This window comes from Danio rerio, chromosome 15 (assembly GCF_052040795.2).
Source record: "Danio rerio strain M-AB ecotype USA chromosome 15, GRCz13ab, whole genome shotgun sequence".
NCBI classification, from domain to species: domain Eukaryota; kingdom Metazoa; phylum Chordata; class Actinopteri; order Cypriniformes; family Danionidae; genus Danio; species Danio rerio.
In genome coordinates this window covers 39,266,773-39,286,766 of record NC_141035.1, presented here as the reverse complement: position 1 = coordinate 39,286,766, position 19,994 = coordinate 39,266,773, and the positions used below count along the sequence as shown (strand labels likewise).

Sequence of the window (19,994 nt, the reverse complement as noted above, 5' to 3'; positions counted from 1 at the left end):
GAAAGCCACAATCTCTCAAGTATATGTTTTGAATTTGATGGCAATATTACTCAAAATGGGTTACACAGTGGCTCAGTGGTTAGCACTGTCGCCTCACAGCAAGAAGAAGGTTGCTGGTTCAAGTCCCGGCTGGGTCAGTTGGCATTTCTGTGTGGAGTTTGCATGTTCTTCCCGTGTTGGCATGAGTTTCCTCTGGGTGCTCCGGTTTCCCCGACAGTCCAAACACATGTGCTATAAGTGAATTGAATAAATAAAATTGTTCGTAGTGTATGTGTGTGTGTACAGTATAAGTGTGTATGGATGTTTCCCAGTGATGAGTTGCAGCTGGAAGGGCATTGGCTGTGTAAAACATATGCTGGATAAGTTGGCGGTTCATTTCGCTGTGGTGACCCCTGATAAATAAAGGGACTAAGCCAAAGGAAAGGAAATTTTACGCAAAATGACATTTCTGAAATAATTTTTCTGAGACAATGTCTTGTGCTTTTCTCCCTGTCCTTCTTTGTAGAGATGCAGTCAGATGACCACTTGTAGGGGAGAGCGAGGCACAAAGTAACACTTTTTGGTTTTGGCCAAATAATTAACAATGTAATGTAATTAAATATTTTTTTTCTATTCAAATATATTTGTAATAAAAATTAAAAGTTCCCAACACTCAAAATTAAATAATTGTATTGTTAGTTTAATTAGTGTCCAACAGTGTGTGGCTTCATTGTAACACCCTGTTAAAACTAACCCCGCTGTGTTGTGTTTTCCTCAAAACTGGCAAGCAGCCACTGTGTGTTTATTACATCTTTTAAAATGGTTAAAAAGATTTAACGTACGTACGTTCACAGATAAAAAAAAAAAATTTAAATATGGAGTATATTAAAAAATACTTTTATGCTGCAAAAATGGTTTCTCAGATGGGCTGAACTTTTATAATAATTGGCAGGAAAACATCTGCCGACACTGTGGTGAAAGCCTCTAAAGCATGCCATGGTTAACCCTGAGCAAATACCTTAAAACTTTGTGTTACATTTCACCCCGTGTTACTTTGTGCCCCGCGCTCCCCTACTGAAGGTTTCTAACAACTATTTTAGTCTTTTTCACGTAACTTCAGACTATAAAGAAAAACTGTCTCCAGCACAGCTTTCTCCAAAATGATGAAGCTGGTTTAAGTCAAGAGATTTCACTCATTGACCATCTTTGAAACGCCTTTCAGGCAGTATGCTCTGACATTCTGTTTGAATGGGGAAACATCAAATTCCCCAAAACTTTTTGCAAAGCTTACGATTCAACTTCACATTTTGAATCACCAATAAAGTTAAACATCGACTGTCTCAAACAGTTAAACATCGACTTAAATAAAAAAAACTGGCATTTTTTCAGGTTGCCCAAGCTAATGCGCATATGTACACAATCGAAGGGAATGAGGGAATCACGACAACACCAACCTCTGTTATGGCCGTTTCACATTAACATGCTCTGAAGAATGCCTCATCTAATTATGTGGGTCTTCTGAAGTAATTCCTAACTTGGTCTTGATAACAAATCTCCCAAAATGAAGATTACAAAACCAAGAAAAAACAAAAAAAACATTTGTTTTCATGTGTAGTTGGTTCATTTAAAAATGTACAGATTTCAAGTTTAATGTGGATATACTGTATTTCTCATGCTGGTGAATCAAGTATTTACATTTAAAAACATGTACAGTAATTATTGCACCTCTTCATTGTTCTGCTGGTAATCCTCTGCTCTGATCTTCTACAGCGATGACCTGCCCGCCGAACAGTCATTATGAGGCCCGTACATCTCCCTATGCAGTAACCTGTTCACATCCAGACCAGCCGCAGAATTGTACTGATACCTGTGTGGAAGCATGTGTCTGTGACAGCGGGTTTGTCCTCAGTGCTGACACTTGTGTGCCCACCAATCAGTGTGGCTGTTCTTTTGAAGGTGTCTACTACCAACCAGGCCAAACATTCTGGGCCGACAATCAATGTCTTCGGCTGTGTGAGTGCGATCGTAACCTGAGTGTCGTGGTGTGTCGTGAATCCTCCTGTCCTGCTGGTGAGAGATGCTCAGTTGTTGACGGAAAACGCAGATGTCAACCAATGAGCACCGGCGAGTGTGTCGCATCTGGAGACCCACATTATCGCACATTTGATGGACTCCGTTTTGACTTCCAGGGTACGTGTGTGTATCAGTTGGCAGCCCTGTGTGTTTATAAAGAGGGTCTTGTGCCTTTCAATGTGACTGTTCAGAATGATCATCTCTGGGGCAATGCAGTGAGCTTTACTAAGACTGTCAATGTGTCTGTCAATGGATTCTCCATCACAATGACTAGAGAACATCCCAATCAGATACTGGTGAGTACCATCACGAAATTTACACTTATGCACATTAAAAACTTTAAGAACGCTCTTGTGTTTAGAGTTTTGTAGCACAATATTCCTTATTTCTGTCTTTTTTATCTGTTACAAAATAGGCTAGCATGAATCCCAAAGAGACTCTGATTTAGATCTAATAGTAAATTAGATTTGATTCCCAAGTGTAATTAGATTCCAAAAACATATGACTCTAAATAAGTCTTTTTAGTGAATCTGATTCCTAAACAAATGATGGATACTTTTATCCAAAATGACATAGTTGATAATTATCTTTTTTTGTGAATCTGAGTTGTTTAGTGAATCCAATTCTTACAGAACAATATATACTGATTTAGACAAGTCTATACCATGACTGAATGCATTCAGAATGACCAACGTTTGATGTTTGACCAATGTTGAGTTTGTTCTTTGTTTTGTAAATCAAATCAATACACAATGTCTTACCTGATTCCAAAAAAATGACTCTGAGTTGATTCTTTTTCAATGAATCAAATTCATACTGAGCGACCAAAGTTGTCTGATTCCAGAACAAGTGACTCAGAGTTGATTCTTTTCAATGAATCAAACTTATACTGAGCCATCAGTTATGTCTGTTTCAAAACCAATGACTCAGAGCTTGTTTTTTTTAATGAATCAAATTCATACGGATTCACCAGTGTTGCGTGATTCCCGAACAAATGACTCTGAGCAGACTCTTTTCAATGAACCAAATTTATACTAAGCAACCAGGGTTGTCTGATTCCCCAACAAATAACTCTGAGCTGATTCTTTTCAATGAATCAAATTCGTACTGAGCAACCAGAGTTGTCTGATTCCTGAACAAATGACTCTGAGCTGATTCTTTTCAATGACTCAAATTCATATTAAGCAACCAGTTTTGTCTGATTCTCCATCAAATAACTCTGAGCTGATTCTTTTCATTAAATCAAATTCATACTGAGCAACCAGAGTTGTCTGATTTCTGAACAAATGACTCTGAGCTGATATTTTCAATGAATCAAATTCACACTAGGCAACCAGTTTTGTCTCATTCTCCATCAAATAACTCTGAGCTGATTCTTTTCAATAAATCAAATTCATACTGAGCAACCAGAGTTGTCTAATTTCCAAACAAAAGACTTTGAGTTAAGTATTTTCAATGAATCAATTCATACTAAGCCACCAGTGTTGTCTGATTCCCAACAAATGACTCTGAGTTGAATCTTTTTATTGATTGTCTGATTAAAACAGAACAACTATTGTAATTAAATACATGTAATTGTTGTTGTTTAAACCCATATTGCAATAAAATAAAAGTTTTCAAATTATTTTTTCTTTGAGCGATACTAAAAGAGTAATCAGTAATCTTAATTTAAGAAGAACTGCATTTCAAATCATTTTAACACAAATAAGCAATGTTGTGACTGTTAAACCTATTTGTTTTATTCTCTCTTTAGGTGGATGGCCAATTAGCAGATCTTCCGTTTTTGCTGAAAGGCATGTTAATAGTTTTCCGTAGCGGTAACACTGCTGTGTTGAAGACAAACTTTGGTCTCCAGGTGACCTTTGACTGGTTCAGTATGGCGAGGGTCAGTTTGCCAAGCAATTACAGCGGTGCAGTGTGTGGACTTTGTGGAAACTTCAACGGTGATGTTCAAGATGACTTTGTGATGCGCAATGGTACGAGCGCACCCGACAGTGGTAGTCTGGGACAAAGCTGGCAGGTTTCCGCTATCCCAGATTGTACCTCAGCTGGTTGCCTTGGCATTGGTTGCTCAACTTGCCCTTCGACCCAGAGGGAAAATGCAGAGTGCTATTGTGAGATCATTGCAAATCGGACAGGGCCTTTCAGAGAATGTCACACCTATATTGATCCTGGGCCTTATGTAGAGGACTGCATATTGGACACCTGCCAGATTCAGGGATATCAGGGTGTGTTGTGTGGTGCGGTGGCAGCCTATGCATCCGCATGTCAGAGTCAAAGCATTACGGTCTACCCGTGGAGAAACGCCACTTTCTGTCGTAAGTAATTTTTTTTTACTGTACTATGAAACTTAATTTGTGTACTTAAAATTGAAAAGAAATAGGAAACAGTTTAAATAGTTGATCTGGAACAAGCATGTTTGACCATTTTTTTTTTTGGCAAGAGTACAATTAAAGAAATTGTTTTCCTTTTTGTTGTTGTACTAATTTTTAAGGGCTTTTGACGGCAGTCAAAGTAAAAAAATATGTACAATTGACTTTTTTGGTTGTTTAGATGTTAAAATAAATAAATTATTTGTTTTAATATTGCACTTGTTATAATATACTTTTAGCTGTATTACATTTTTCTATTATTTTTTTACATTTAGATGCTTATTTTTAGAACAAAAAAATTATAATAAAAAACATAATTTTTCATATTTTTCAAAATGGCTAAATTTAAAGTATTGTTGTAAAAACAAGGCTGTTTTAGTATTATTGTTTGTCTAATAATGTATTTTTTATTATTGGCTTTTATTTACACTTTTTTTTGTTGTTTTTGTTGTTTTTTTATGTATGATTTAGTTAGATTATAGTGTTTGAACTTAAATGTACTTATTTCAATTAGTTGGTAAAACCACTTATAAATTGAATAGTTCCAATTCCAAACCTTTAATTTAAAATCAAATTAAAATACGTTTTTTTTTTTTTTTTAATCTCTCAGAGACATATAATGGATTCATTTTTAAACAAAACTGTATGAAATATTTTTCAAAATATATAGGTCTGGAACAGAATGAGACTTATTTTTGGGTGAACAATATTTTTTAAATTGTGCCATCAAACTGTATCTATATTAAAGATGAAAATATATTTATATTTTATTTAGCCAAAGTACTTTTTAAAATAGTTTTAGTTTTTGTTATCATTTGTGCTTTTATGCATTTTACTTTATTTTTCCAGCTGCATGCAAGATCCTTACATTCTGCATTCTCTTCTCACATAAATCAAACCCTTGCTATCATCATCCTATAATGCTCACAAAAACAAAAAGCCTGACTAACTAAACTAAAAATAAACACTGTCTCCAATGTCTTCATCCCAGCTCTGTCCTGCCCACCAAACAGCCACTACAACTCCTGTTCCCCAGGCTGCACAGAGACCTGCGCCTATCTATCTGAACACAACTGTACCAGACCCTGTGCTGAGGCCTGCCAGTGTGACCGCGGCTTCATCTGGAGCGGTCTGACCTGTGTGCCACAAACTGAATGTGGCTGCTTCTATCAAGGACGCTATTACAAGAAATACCAGACATTTTACAACCATCCCCAGTGCATGCAGCTTTGCATGTGTGGGGAAAATGGAAACGTGTCCTGCCAGACATCAAGCTGCGGTCCAGGAGAAGCCTGCAGGATTGCGGATGGACTGTTTGGATGCCATCCTGTCAGTTTTGGACAGTGTGTGGCCACTGGTGACCCGCACTATATTTCTTTTGATGGAAGGAGATTTGACTTCCAAGGAACATGTGTGTATACGCTAGCTAAAGTGTGTGAGTGGAGTGTAGGACAGCTGAGGAATTTTTCAGTGGATACGCAGAACGAGCAGTTTGGAAACAGAGGCGTTTCTGTCATCAGGAGTTTGACTGTTAATGTCTACAATTTCACAATCACCATCAGACGAGGAGAACGCTGGAGAGTCATTGTAAGTGTTTACAGTCAGAGTTTGGCCTTTTTGTTAATGATAATAATACTTTGTTTTCTGCAAGGATGCATCAAACTGATTCAAAAAGTCAAGATTGTTGATTGATGTTATGAAATGTTTCCAATTAAAATATCTTTTTAGGTAACACTTTACAATAAGGTTGTATTAGCTAATGTTAGTTAATGTATTTACTATCATAAACAAACAATGAACAATATGTTAATTGCAGTATTTATTCATGTTTGTTAATGTTAGTTAATGGAATTAAAGCTGTTCATTGTTAGGGCATTACCTAATGCTAATAAGCATGAAGTTGGATGTTGCATTAGTAAATGTTGAGATACAATTAATAAATGCTTTACAGGTATTGTTCATTCTTAGTTCATAATAGTAAATACATTAACTAATGAAGCCTAATTGTAAAGTGTAACCATTTTTTATTTACTTACTATTCATCATGGAGTCTTTAAAATTTTTACTCTACTTTTCCAAGTTGCAAATTCAGTTTTTAATAAAAATTATAAGGCTTTTTAATACCTGTGCAAATCACAGAAATAAATACAAATTAGGCAAATAATATACTGAACGAACAGTGTTCTATAGCCCAGTGTCTATAATAGTATACTACTAAGCCATGAAGTTAATGTAATAACCATTAATTGAATACAAAATAAAATGTTGTACATGTAATAATTTTAAATCGTGTAATTACATAAATGGATATTAAAAAGTGGGTTTTGAAAAAAAAAAAAAAACAGTCACAACACATACTGTGAGTAGGTAGGTAGGTAGGTAGGTAGGTAGGTAGGTAGGTAGGTAGGTAGGTAGGTAGGTAGGTAGATAGATAGATAGATAGATAGATAGATAGATAGATAGATAGATAGATAGATAGATAGATAGATAGATAGATAGATAGATAGATAGATAGATAGATAGATAGATAGATAGATAGATAGATAGATAGATAGATAGATAGATAGATAGATAGATAGATAGATAGATAGATATAGCAATGCAGTTGATAGATAGATAGATAGATAGATAGATAGATAGATAGATAGATAGATAGATAGATAGATAGATAGATAGATAGATAGATAGATAGATAGATAGATAGATAGATAGATAGATAGATAGATAGATAGATAGATAGATAGATAGATAGATAGATAGAGTACTGCAGTTGATGATAGATAGATAGATAGATAGATAGATAGATAGATAGATAGATAGATAGATAGATAGATAGATAGATAGATAGATAGATAGATAGATAGATAGATAGATAGATAGATAGATAGATAGATAGATAGATAGATAGATAGATAGATAGATAGAGTACTGCAGTTGATGATAGATAGATAGTTAGATAGATAGATAGATAGATAGATAGATAGATAGATAGATAGATAGATAGATAGATAGATAGATAGATAGATAGATAGATAGATAGATAGATAGATAGATAGATAGATAGATAGATAGATAGATAGATAGATATAGTAATGCAGTTGATGATAGATAGATAGATAGATAGATAGATAGATAGATAGATAGATAGATAGATAGATAGATAGATAGATAGATAGATAGATAGATAGATAGATAGATAGATAGATAGATAGATAGATAGATAGATAGATAGATAGATAGATAGATAGATAGAGTACTGCAGTTGATGATAGATAGATAGATAGATAGATAGATAGATAGATAGATAGATAGATAGATAGATAGATAGATAGATAGATAGATAGATAGATAGATAGATAGATAGATAGATAGTTAGATAGATAGATAGATAGATAGATAGATAGATAGATAGATAGATAGATAGATAGATAGATAGATAGATAGATAGATAGATAGATAGAGTACTGCAGTTGATGATAGATAGATAGTTAGATAGATAGATAGATAGATAGATAGATAGATAGATAGATAGATAGATAGATAGATAGATAGATAGATAGATAGATAGATAGATAGATAGATAGATAGATAGATAGATAGATATAGTAATGCAGTTGATGATAGATAGATAGATAGATAGATAGATAGATAGATAGATAGATAGATAGATAGATAGATAGATAGATAGATAGATAGATAGATAGATAGATAGATAGATAGATAGAGTACTGCAGTTGATGATAGATACATAGATAGATAGATAGATAGATAGATAGATAGATAGTTAGATAGATAGATAGATAGATAGATAGATAGATAGATAGATAGATAGATAGATAGATAGATAGATAGATAGATAGATAGATAGATAGATAGATAGATAGATAGATAGATAGATAGATAGATAGAGGGATGGATAGTTTTGTTGTTAAAATATATAACTAAAAATAATATTTCTTTGTCCTCTTTGACAGGTAAACAATGAGAGTGTCAACCTCCCTTCATCTCTTGACCATATCACCATTAGCCAAGTTGGATTCAACATCATAATCCAAACTGATTTTGGCCTGAGAGTTCAATATGACACCGGTTACCATGCAGAAGTCCATATTCCATCAAGCTATCAAAACAGCACTTGTGGCCTGTGCGGCAACTACAATGGCAACCCGTCAGATGACTTCATGTTGCCTAATGGGACCCAAAGCTCCAGCGCAGAGACATTCGGACAGGCGTGGGCATTGAAAACAACTAGTGTTCAATGCGTAGGTGGAAGTTCCCCGAAACAGTGCATTCAGTCTGAAAACGACAGATACCGCAGAGATGATGCCTGTGGCCTGATGGCATCTGCCACCGGTCCCTTCAGTGCCTGTCATGACTTGGTGAATCCTGAGCCCCATGTGATTAACTGTGTGTTTGACATGTGCATTATGGATGGAGACAGAGCAACACTGTGTCAGAATCTTCAGGGTTATGCCATTATCTGCCAACAAGCTGGGATACAAATCATGCCATGGAGAAATAGTTCATTCTGCCGTAAGTTTGAGATAAACTCAAAACCTGTAGAATCAGAACTGCCTTTAAGAGCAGTGGTTCTCAATTTTCGGGCAAATTTTGTATAGCTGCATCCCAAATGGCACACTATGCACCTATGTACTATGTACCTATGCACTTACACACTCAACAACATAGTATGTGTATGTAATATGGTCCCGAATGGATCACTGTTTTTTACTAAGTGGAAATTCAAACCTTCACAGATGATGTTTGATGGTTGGCAAATTGTCAAAATAATTGACCAAACTACCAAATAATACATGCCATGAGTACAACCGCATTCACCATTGGGAGGTGGTATAATCATTCTCATAGGATAATTTGGCTTTTACAATCCAAAATAAATAAATTAATCCAACATACAGCACTTCATTTTAATGGTTGAATAAGTACATCATCCAGGATTATTAAGGTGCACTTATTATTTTTTAGAGTTTCAATGTGAATGCACTATCTACACTATTTATACTACAAAATGGCATAGAATAGTGCTAAAGTGTGTGATTTGGGGCGCACCTTATGTCTTCTTTACTTAACACACCTGTTCAACTTGTTAATAGAGAGATCCATGAACTGATTCTTGTGTCAAATAAGAGGGACATACAAAGCAGCCCGAGGACCATTATTGAGAACCACTGCTTTAAAGGGCCATGAAAACCCTCTCTTTCGGTTTAAGTCTACCTAAGAATTTTAAAAAGAAAATGCTAAAGATAGGTGTGAAGCTCAGCGAGCAGAGGGAGAAGTGGGCATGGTCGGCAGAGAAGGGGAAGGGTAAGAGGAGAGCGAACAACTGTTGTCAGTTGGCTCCCAAAATGAGACACAAACCATGAGGAGACCCATGATTTTATAGTTTACAAAGTTACAATGCAAAGAAATAAAGTAAGCAATTCAATTTCCTGCTACATTTGTTATCCGTAATTACATATACACATAACCACAATTTGTTAAATCATCATTAAGATAATCGGGTTTAAAACAGCAGCACAGATAGGCGATGTGTCTGAATGGTAACAAACTCAACTGATAAAAGACAAAAAGTCCACCATTCTTCAATTCTCATACAGCTAAAAAACAGACAAAAATGCTTGCTGCAAACCAACCACTTTGCTGTATTGGCCCTGACAGAATCGTGTAGAAAAACATGAAACAAATCCCATAGATATTGAAAACAAACACACAACCCGGTCTCACGTATGGCTCACCCGGTCGTTGGGTCTCACAGCTTGGCAGGTCTGCCTTGCCTTCGGAATACATGTGCTCTCATAAATAATTAAGAAGCAGGGTCTTCTCATAGGATAAGAAAACTAAGCTATGAATAATAATGAGAAACCGACGCGACATCAATCCACTAGCAGATTCGCGCTCATCACTGATTTTAATACTGCCCCAAAAATTATTTTAAACCTGGAAGATGAAATTAGCTGACAAAAGCTCAAAATGATCCAGTTTTCCCCACAATTAAAGATGACAGCTGCTAACGTTGTTTTAAATGATGCTAAACACACACACACAAATGTTTTAAAATCTCAAAAAAGGGTGTCTTGAACCTTTAAAGACACAGTTTACCCAAAAATAAGAATTTACTTACCATTTACTGACCCTGAAGTTCTTAAGTGTCTAATGAAAACACACACACACACACACACACACAAAGATATTTTGAAGAATGTTGGTAACCGATAACAATTGACCTCCATAGTAGGAAAAGCAAATACTATGAAGGTCAGTGGTTACCGGTTTTCAACATTTTTCAAACTATTTTCTTTTAGTCAGCTCAAATAGGTCAGTGACAAGTAAAGAGAGAGTGAGTGATGAGAGAATATTTGTTTTAGGGTGAACTATTCCTTTAAGCTGTGTAACAATCAATTTATGTGCATAATATATAACAGTAAAATATAAATTCAGCCATGGGGGAAAAAATCATAAGACCACTTAAAAATTCTCAGTTTCTCTGAATTTGCTGGACATATTGGGAATGTGTTTTACAATAAATTTAATCAATTAGGGTGAAAATTCAGCTCTGCTGTCATATAATACAGTTTATTACCTCCAAACATTACATTATAGTGAATGGGGTATATGCACAGCTAATGTTTTCAGCCAATGATAACAGTTTACAGGTTTAAGTGACTATTTAAAATTTTAACTTATTTTGAGGTTTCTTTTACAGCATCAATGTTATAATTTAATTAAAATACAAATAGACTTAAGCATTTATCTAGTTGTTCAGCGTTAAACAAGATAAAAGACTGTGTTAATGCAGGTGCCATCAGTAGCAGAAGCAGTAGCAGACAAAAAAAATACTGGGGTACAATAAATGTACAAGTTTAAAGACATGGTGCAGAACAATGGCATTTAATGCAGTGCTTGTTGGTCTGATACTTACTTTATATCATTTATATCAGCTTTTACTATATTTTTTAAAAAGCAGCCTTAGTAAGTATAAAGCACTTAATTTCAGAACATTTAAAAAACAAACTTTTTAATGGTCATGTAAAATTTGCAATATTCCATTTTAAAGATTAAAATGGCATGATTAATTTTAGTAAATTCTTATACATTTGTGTTTTCTTTTTAGCCGCAGACTGTCCAGCTAACAGTCATTATGTGCAGTGCTCTAATAACTGTGCCAAAACCTGCGCCAGTCTTACTGGGTCCATTAACAGCTGCCCAAATATTTGCATGGAAGGCTGTCAGTGTGATGAAGGTTTCCTCTCAGATGGAGATCAGTGTGTGTCTGTTGGAGACTGCGGGTGTGTGCATAACGGCAAATACCTAAAGGTGAGATTTATTGCTTTTTCTTGAATTCATAAATGATCATTAGTGTGTTACTTCATATGAACTTTTCCACCCCGTCACCAGGGGTGGACTTAACCAATAAGCAAGGTAAGTAGCCGCTTAGGGTCACGCGAATTAAGAGGCTTCCACCAATGCCAAGAAGCCTAAATGAATTATATAGCTTTTTTAAACATTTTCTATCATATGTTGTAAAATCTGTTTATAACTGTAAAGATTTTAATGTTATTTCTTCTTTTCAAAATTGGGGGCACCCATGAATAGTGGAACGTGCCTTCCATACTGCACACACAAATATTAAAATCTAACCACAAATATGGCTAATTAACTGTACATAGTTTGTGAGCTCGCTTTTTATTTGTGAGTTTATTGTATTTCAGTTTACATTAAGAAGATAAAGGGTTCACTTAGAATATATTTTTAACATGCAGTTATTTTTACAAAACAAACTAAACAAAAATTAATCTACAGAGAAAAAAAATATCTATAGAGAAAGAGAATGTTTTGACTTAATGCTAGAGCCCCATACCTGGAATTGCTTAGGGCCCCCAAATAACTAAGTCTGCCCCTGGCCGTCACAGTTTTGAAAATAATAGGGATTCTAAATACTTTTTTTGGATTATTTTTCAGCAATTGTTCACATTAATAATTGTTCACATAGCATACACTGTAATAAAAGTCTGTTAATTAACTGTTTCTGTATTTTGTGACTCACAAGTGTTTTCTGTTTAATTACAGTTGTGAATTGCATTGTGGGATGTTGATCTTTGCTCTGTACACTTTTGGTGTTGAAAATTCAACTCTACAGTTTAACAAAGTAACTTTTATTGACATTTTAGTAGTTTAAAATAATACAACATATAATAAATGATATATAAAGAAATAAGCCTGTAAAAAAACAGAAAATGTATTGTACTGTAATATACAACACCAACTCAGACAATATGTCACCTTAAACTATTGAAAATGTTAATACAAGTCACTTTTTTAACTTGTCAAAGTTAAAAGTTGTTAAAAGAAAAATCAAGATCTCATTATGCAATTTCAAAGTGTAAATAAATAGGGGGAAAATAAATAAAAACATGAATCACAAAATATGAAAAAACTGCTATTTTTTACAAACTGAAGTGTGCAGTTTTGGCCAAATAATCATGAAAATGGTAATGGTATCATCCTATAGTTTGATAAGACATTCAACATTGTATCTTGTATATAGGCTACTATATATCATGTTATTTTATATACTGTATATATGTCAGCATCTGCTACTAATTAGGTATACAAAAGTTGTTTTGTATAGAAAGAAAGCATATTAAATGCAACGTCTGCTATTGTTTCAAATGACCGTTGTTAGAGTAAAATCTCCAAATATAGGGTAGATACAACTCCATCATCATTTAGAGATGTATTGATGCTAACATTTAGATGAAAACTTATTCAGATCTGTAATTATTAGAACAAGATTATAAAATATGAATAAACGAATTTTACTTGTTAATCAATTATTCGTTCATTTATTTTCCTTCGACTAAGTCCCTTAAACTGTATATCAGGGATCGACACAGCAACTATTCCAGCATATCTTTTAAGTAACGTATGCCCATCCAGCTGCACCCCAGTACTGGGAAACACCCATACACTTGCATTTACAAACGCACTCATACACTATGGCCAGAGGAAACCCAAGCGAATGCGGAGAACATGCAAACTTTACAGAAATGCCATATTTCGCAGATGGGACTCGACAGTGCTAACGACTAAGCTACCCTGTCACCTTATTAAGTGACGTTTATATATAAACTAAATTCGAGAGGATCACATGCTTATGACTGACCTACCTGAGCTCAGACTCCCCTCTCACCCTATAAAATGGGAGAGAGCCTCGGGCTCAAGGATCGTCTGAGATTAGGGCTCTCTCCCGAACAGCATGCCATACTTGCTCATACTCTTACCTGATCAATCATCAGCAAAGTATGAACTCTTGAAATTGGTTATTTACAGTATTACTTATTAAAGTTTACAACTGGGTAAATTTTTGTGGTGTAAAGGTGTTGACAAAAATAAAAAATGTTTTGCGGAATATTTTGTGGACAATTTAAACAAGATGGATTTGAACTTAAATTGTTGCATGGAAAAAAAATACTACATTATCTGTTGGTAAAAACTTTCCTCTGCTCTTTCTCTTATAGGTCGGCGAAGTCTCCGTGACTGAAACCTGCGATATGAAGTGTTCCTGTCGTGCTGCTGGAGTGCTGGAGTGTGTGAAACAAGCCTGTGCCAGCGGAGACACTTGCGATGTTCAGAACGGCAAACGTGATTGTTACCCTCTACAAGGCCTCTGTGCATTTGATGCCAATGACCAGTTGTTGTCCTTCGATGGTGTGAAAGCCACTATTAGGCAACTAGGAGCCTTTCAGATGGCATTCCTATGTGATGAAAAGTCTCCTGATTGGTTCCGTGTGGTGTTAGATGTACATGCGTGTGCCAGTAATCAATCTGGTAACATGAAAATAGTCCACGTTTTCTTCCAGGACATGATCATCACTGTCAACAATAGGCTACACAGTTGGGTAAGTGGAATGAGTGTTTACAGTATATAGCAATATTTTTTTTCCATATTTTGACCCCCTTAGTGGGCAACTTGATGTCAAAACCATATCAAAAGACATGCCAAAAATAAAATTCAATTTGATGTCAATTGACTAACTTGATCAGAATCAGAAAGAGCTTTATTGCCAGGTATGTTCACACATAAGAAGAATTTGTTTTCATGACAAAGCTTCTACTGTCAAAAGAGCTATCAAAACGACATCACATTTATTTTTTATTATTATTTTATTATACATTTTTCATTATTTTTATTTATTAATAATTTTTTATTATTAATAATATTTTTATGTGAATTGGCATCAAACATTGGTGTCAACAACACTTCAAAAAACGATTACTGGACTGTCCTGTCATCGGTTTTTGATGTGTTGTTTTTTATTTTTATTAAATATTTATTTTTGGCATTTTTGCCTTTATTTGACAGGACAGTACTTTGACAGGAAGTGAAGTGGTAGAGAGAAAGATGTAGAATTGGGAAAGGTCCACGAGCCGGGATTTGAACTCGGAGCGCTGAGTTCTGATGTGTTCTTTTTTTTGCCAATGTTAGACATCAATTTGTGGTGTGAATGTCAAATGGATCTTAAGGATTTGACATGTTTTTTTGACATCATACTTCATGTCAATTTGATGTTGTTATGACATCAAGGTGCTTGCTGGGTCATTAAATTCTACCATGTACGAAAATAAATCATGCATTATTTAAACTTTTTAACTTGTAATTAGTAATTTTTACAACAAGAAATGAATCACTACAAGGTGGAAATCGACTTTCCATATTAAAAATGTAGATATTTAAGTACCATCAGTTTAAAAACTATGAAGTAAATTCTGTTTTTTCTCTGATTGAAACAGGTGAATGGAAGAAACATCTCCTACCCCTTTATGCCTAGAAAAGGGCTGTCAGTCTCATTCAGAAATGAGGCAGTCGTCATTGAGAAAACATCTATCCTGAGACTGACTTACTCTGTCGCTGAAGGGGTGGTGTTAACCGTAAGCAGAGACCTGAGGGGCAATGTTTGTGGTGCGTGTGGTAACTTTAATGGAGACACTGCAGATGATATGACAACTTCTTCTGAGAGGAACTCCACTGTGATGTCTCTGGATGTATCATCCTGGAAGGCTGAAGACTTCTTTACATGGTGAGCACTTGCTAGTACAGAAAATAAAACTATTTTAGTTCTGCGAGTTTAGTCACCTATAATGGAAAAATTCACAAAAAAATGTAAATTGCTGTTAATTTGTTTGTTTTAGTACAACATTAAAGAAATGTTTCAGCTGAAATCGTATTCCTTGGTGATTCACACAACGCAACCTGAACAGCTACTCACACTTTTAGACATTTACAGTTGAAGTCACTATTATTAGCCCCCTGTTGAGTTTTTTCCCAATTTCTGTTTAACGGAAAAAGATTTTTAACACATTTCTTAACATGATAGTTTCAATAACTCATTTCTAACAACTGGTCTCTTTTATTTTTGCTATGATGTCAGTACATAATATTTTACTGGATGTTTTTCAAGATACTAGTATTCGGCCTACTGTAAAGTGACATTTAAAGGCTTAACTAGCATAATTAGGCAAGTTAGGGTCATTAGGTGAAACATTATATAACAATAGTTTGTTCTGTAGACAGTCCAAAAAATATTGCTTAGGGGGGCTAATAATATTGACCTTAAAATGGTTGTAAAAAAATACACAATAATGAAACAATATTAAAACAAGTATATATTTCTACAGAAGATTTTTTTTTTTTAAGAAAATACTGTGAAAAATTTGCCACTGTATAGGCAAAACAAAATTACTACCCATGGCTCCTGAAGATACATTGAGGTCTTGCATTGCAAAACAGTCATCCATGCAATAAACTGAATGTTATTTACAGCAATAACACCTTTAAAATGCCACTTTTGCTAATTTTGTCACTTAATGGCCTTTATCAAACACTGGGAATATGTAACCTCAAGACTTTAATGCAGGGGTCACCAATCTCAGTCCTGGAGGGCCGGTGTCCCTGCAGGGTTTAGCTCTAACTTGCCTCAACACACCTGCCTGATTGTTTCAAGTATACCTAAGACCTTGATTAGCTTGTTCGGGTGTGTTTGATTAGGGTTGGAGCTAAAGTCTGCAGGACACCGGCCCTCCAGGAACAAGTTTGGTGATCAATGTCTTAATTTATTGTCAAAAGCCACTGGTATTAATTTTGATTTGTTTAGGGTTTTTTTTTTATTCAAAGTATTGAAAGTATTGACTTTTACAGTATTTAATAAATCTTAGATCTAAAAATCATTAATGTTATGCTGATGAAATTAAGTCATCTACATTTAAGAGTTAGTAAAATAATTGCACTTTCATTTTTGAGTGAACCCGTTATACTGTATAGGGCATTTGAGCTGCCTCCACAATATTGGCATCACATAGTAAAGAATGTGTTTGTTTTGCAATTTTACTAACTAACCCATTACTCATCATTTGCTTTTATTACAGTGATATGTAACAAAACTGGAAAGGAAGATGTTGCCACCGCAGAGATGCGTACCTGAAATTGTACATCTCTTTATTGCACTTTTATATTTTGAGAATATGCACAATAAATACACTTCTCTTCTGAAATCTGCCTTCAGAATTGTTTAGGAATGTGTTTTTAATATATAACTCATTGACATGTACACAAAACCCCAGCAGATGGCAGCAACAAGCAATTCTTTACTCAAACGTATTGAGAAGTATTTTAAAACCATACTATAGTAAAGTACTTGGATTAATTTGTTGTGGTCATTCTAGATTTGCTGTGGTAATAACTATATTCATATGAACAAATTACTCAAAAGGTTTTTAACAGCTATATAGGCTAATTATGAATCAGCTATTTAATTATATTAATATATACAATTTACTTTCGTAAAAACTATCTACATTTACTAATATTATCTTTAGTGAAATGATAAGCTGTAATATACAGTATACAGTAGTTAATATAGCTTACCTTAGTTTACTTAGTAACGTAGTTTTACATTAAGAAAGTGTATAAATAAAAGATACTTAAGAGTTAAATGCATTTTACTGCAGTATGGTTCAAAAATACTTACTGTAAATTTCTGTGTTATTTTTAACATGGATACTATGTAGTCTTGGATTGTATGATTTAATAAGATATGTTAATAAGTCTTTCATTAAGGTACATCAAATCTTAACTGTAGTGATTTCTGAGGTTATGCCTATTGGAAGACAATATATATATATATATATATATATATATATATATATATATATATATATATATATATATATATATATATATATATATATATATATATATATATACACATACTGTATTCAGTTTCTGATTTAACATGTATGACTTTCTTATGCAGTTGAATTTCACTCTGGTATTGTTCTAAAAATGTTCTTAAGAATAAATGCAACTGTCTTTGTATTGGGATACATTAAACTATGGATTGTGCATGCTCTTTCCTCTGTTTTCTTTTTCACAATGTCACCTTTACAAATAATGCATCTTTCATGTGTGTTGAATGAGTTCTTTAATAACGATTTATACTTTTAATAAAGATATGAAGATTGTTGATTTCAATGTGTCTTATCAAATAAACATGTTTTTATATATTTACTAGATTATCTGTTTTTTTCACTTTGCTGAAATGTCAACATAACTATTCGATTTAATAATGGTTTGATTTATATTTTATTTATATTTATATGTAGTTGAGAAAAACTTCGTTTAGAAAAATAATAATTATTATAACCGATTTGAAGAACAAAAACCCATCCACCCAGCACTCTACTTCTTACTTTTTGTGAAAAATGCAGACAAATAGTGAGAAATTTAGCAAAACAAACCAGCAAGGTTTAAATAATGAATACCGGTTTATTATTAATATATAATAGTAATAAATATAGAATAATAATGTATAAAAATATAGATAAATAAGGCCGAGTTATGTGCATTTTGTTTATTAAAAATTATAGTTGGCTATGCTGAAATTACCCTAAACCTTTCAAAAATAACTACTAATTCTGTTTTACTACAAACAAGCATGGTTATAGTAGTTAAACCATAGTAGAAACAGTGGTTATACGAATATTAATGTTAATATATTTTCATATGGCTAAATGATGTGACCTGTGATGTAGCTAAGTCAAATAAATAGCAGGCTGGTCTCTAACGTGTATTTTGGAAATCCTTCTCATTCTGTAGTTCAGAAGGAAACAGTGCCACCTTCAGTCTAAAAGTAGTCCTCCACATCCACATGCCTTATGGGATTAATTCTATATGGGGCGTCTGCAGACTTGGATCCAGGCAGTTTTACGACCAAGGCAGTTTTACGCCCCACAGCTTTACGCCCCTGTTGTTCCTAATGCGTTCAGTAGGGGGGATGAAAGATACATGACCACATAATACATTTGAAGTCAACGCTCTCAGATTATTAAATGCCCTGTTAATAAATATAAATAATTTTAATTAGATTACGCTAAATATGAACGCTAGATTAATGTATCATAAAGTGAGTTATAAACTCACTATAAAAATATGCAGAATTGATACACTCACCAAATAATTCCAGATTTGCAAAAGCTCTATTGCAAATTAATTTAGATTCATTTAATTAAAAAAATTAAAAACACAAGTTGTTGGATACTGTAATGGTTAATTGTAGCCAAGCTATACGTTTTCATATAGAGATATGCATTTGTTGTATTGTTTATATATAAATTTGCATTTTGAAAATAACAAAATGATAACCAAACAAAACAGTGTAATTTGGAGTAATGATGTGCTTTGATAAGAATGCAGAGGTATTGTTACAATAAATATTATGAAACAATAAGGGATAAACAATATGATTGCATGTGCAATGCAAACTTCATTGGTAATATATAAAATGTACTGTATGGCTATATGAACAAAAATTAGTAGACCGTTTATAATTGTAAGTTTCTATATGCATTTATAGATATATGATAGTTTAATTGTTTAAACTAGAACAGGATTGTATTATATTGATTGTAATTGAAAGCAATGTGATTTTAAAATTTAAAATAAAATCAATTAAATTTTTTAGATCTGTTTAGATTTATTTCAATATTTAAGAAAGTCAAATTTGGAGGAATAATGTTGTGTAGTTGAAGTGTAGATCTGGCTGACAACCCAGACCATGCAAGTGTATTGTCTAATCTATGAGAAAATATATATCTTTAAATAATTATTAAATATATAATAATTACTCCCTTGCTGAGACAAAAAGGTAAAAGAAAATTAGCCTACATAACACACTTTCTTATGTAGGTTAATGTTATTTTACTCTTTTGTTGATGTAGAACATGTACACATAGTTAGCTAAAATTGAGTCAAAGTAAAACATTGCTGTTATACTACACCAATTTGTTTGTGTTGACATACAGTCATATCGACCTTAATCTAATAAAAAAAGGTTTAAGTTTCATGTTTGCTTCTGTTTTAAACACGTATTTAACATAGATACCTCTTCATCTTGTCGCGTTTGGTTGGGTGTGATAAAGTTCTGGAGGCTTAAAATAATACTGTACTGCCTCCCTCTACTGGACACAACAGGAACAACAGGGGCGTAAAATTGC

General features: G+C 33.8%; 1 protein-coding gene across 1 annotated transcript in view; it reads left to right on the top strand.

Moving 5' to 3' along the window:
- The window catches only part of fcgbp (Fc gamma binding protein), a 63,981-nt gene extending 46,977 nt beyond the window's left edge, over positions 1–17,004 (top strand). Inside the window, exons 16-23 of the mRNA XM_087284414.1 lie at positions 1,750–2,348; positions 3,806–4,370; positions 5,416–6,011; positions 8,399–8,957; positions 11,557–11,759; positions 13,964–14,344; positions 15,237–15,523; positions 16,869–17,004. Coding sequence (XP_087140540.1) covers positions 1,750–2,348; positions 3,806–4,370; positions 5,416–6,011; positions 8,399–8,957; positions 11,557–11,759; positions 13,964–14,344; positions 15,237–15,523; positions 16,869–16,878 — 3,200 coding nt within the window. The 3' untranslated portion in view covers positions 16,879–17,004. The remainder of the gene's footprint in view (positions 1–1,749; positions 2,349–3,805; positions 4,371–5,415; positions 6,012–8,398; positions 8,958–11,556; positions 11,760–13,963; positions 14,345–15,236; positions 15,524–16,868) is intronic.
- Positions 17,005–19,994: the final 2,990 nt, after the last annotated feature.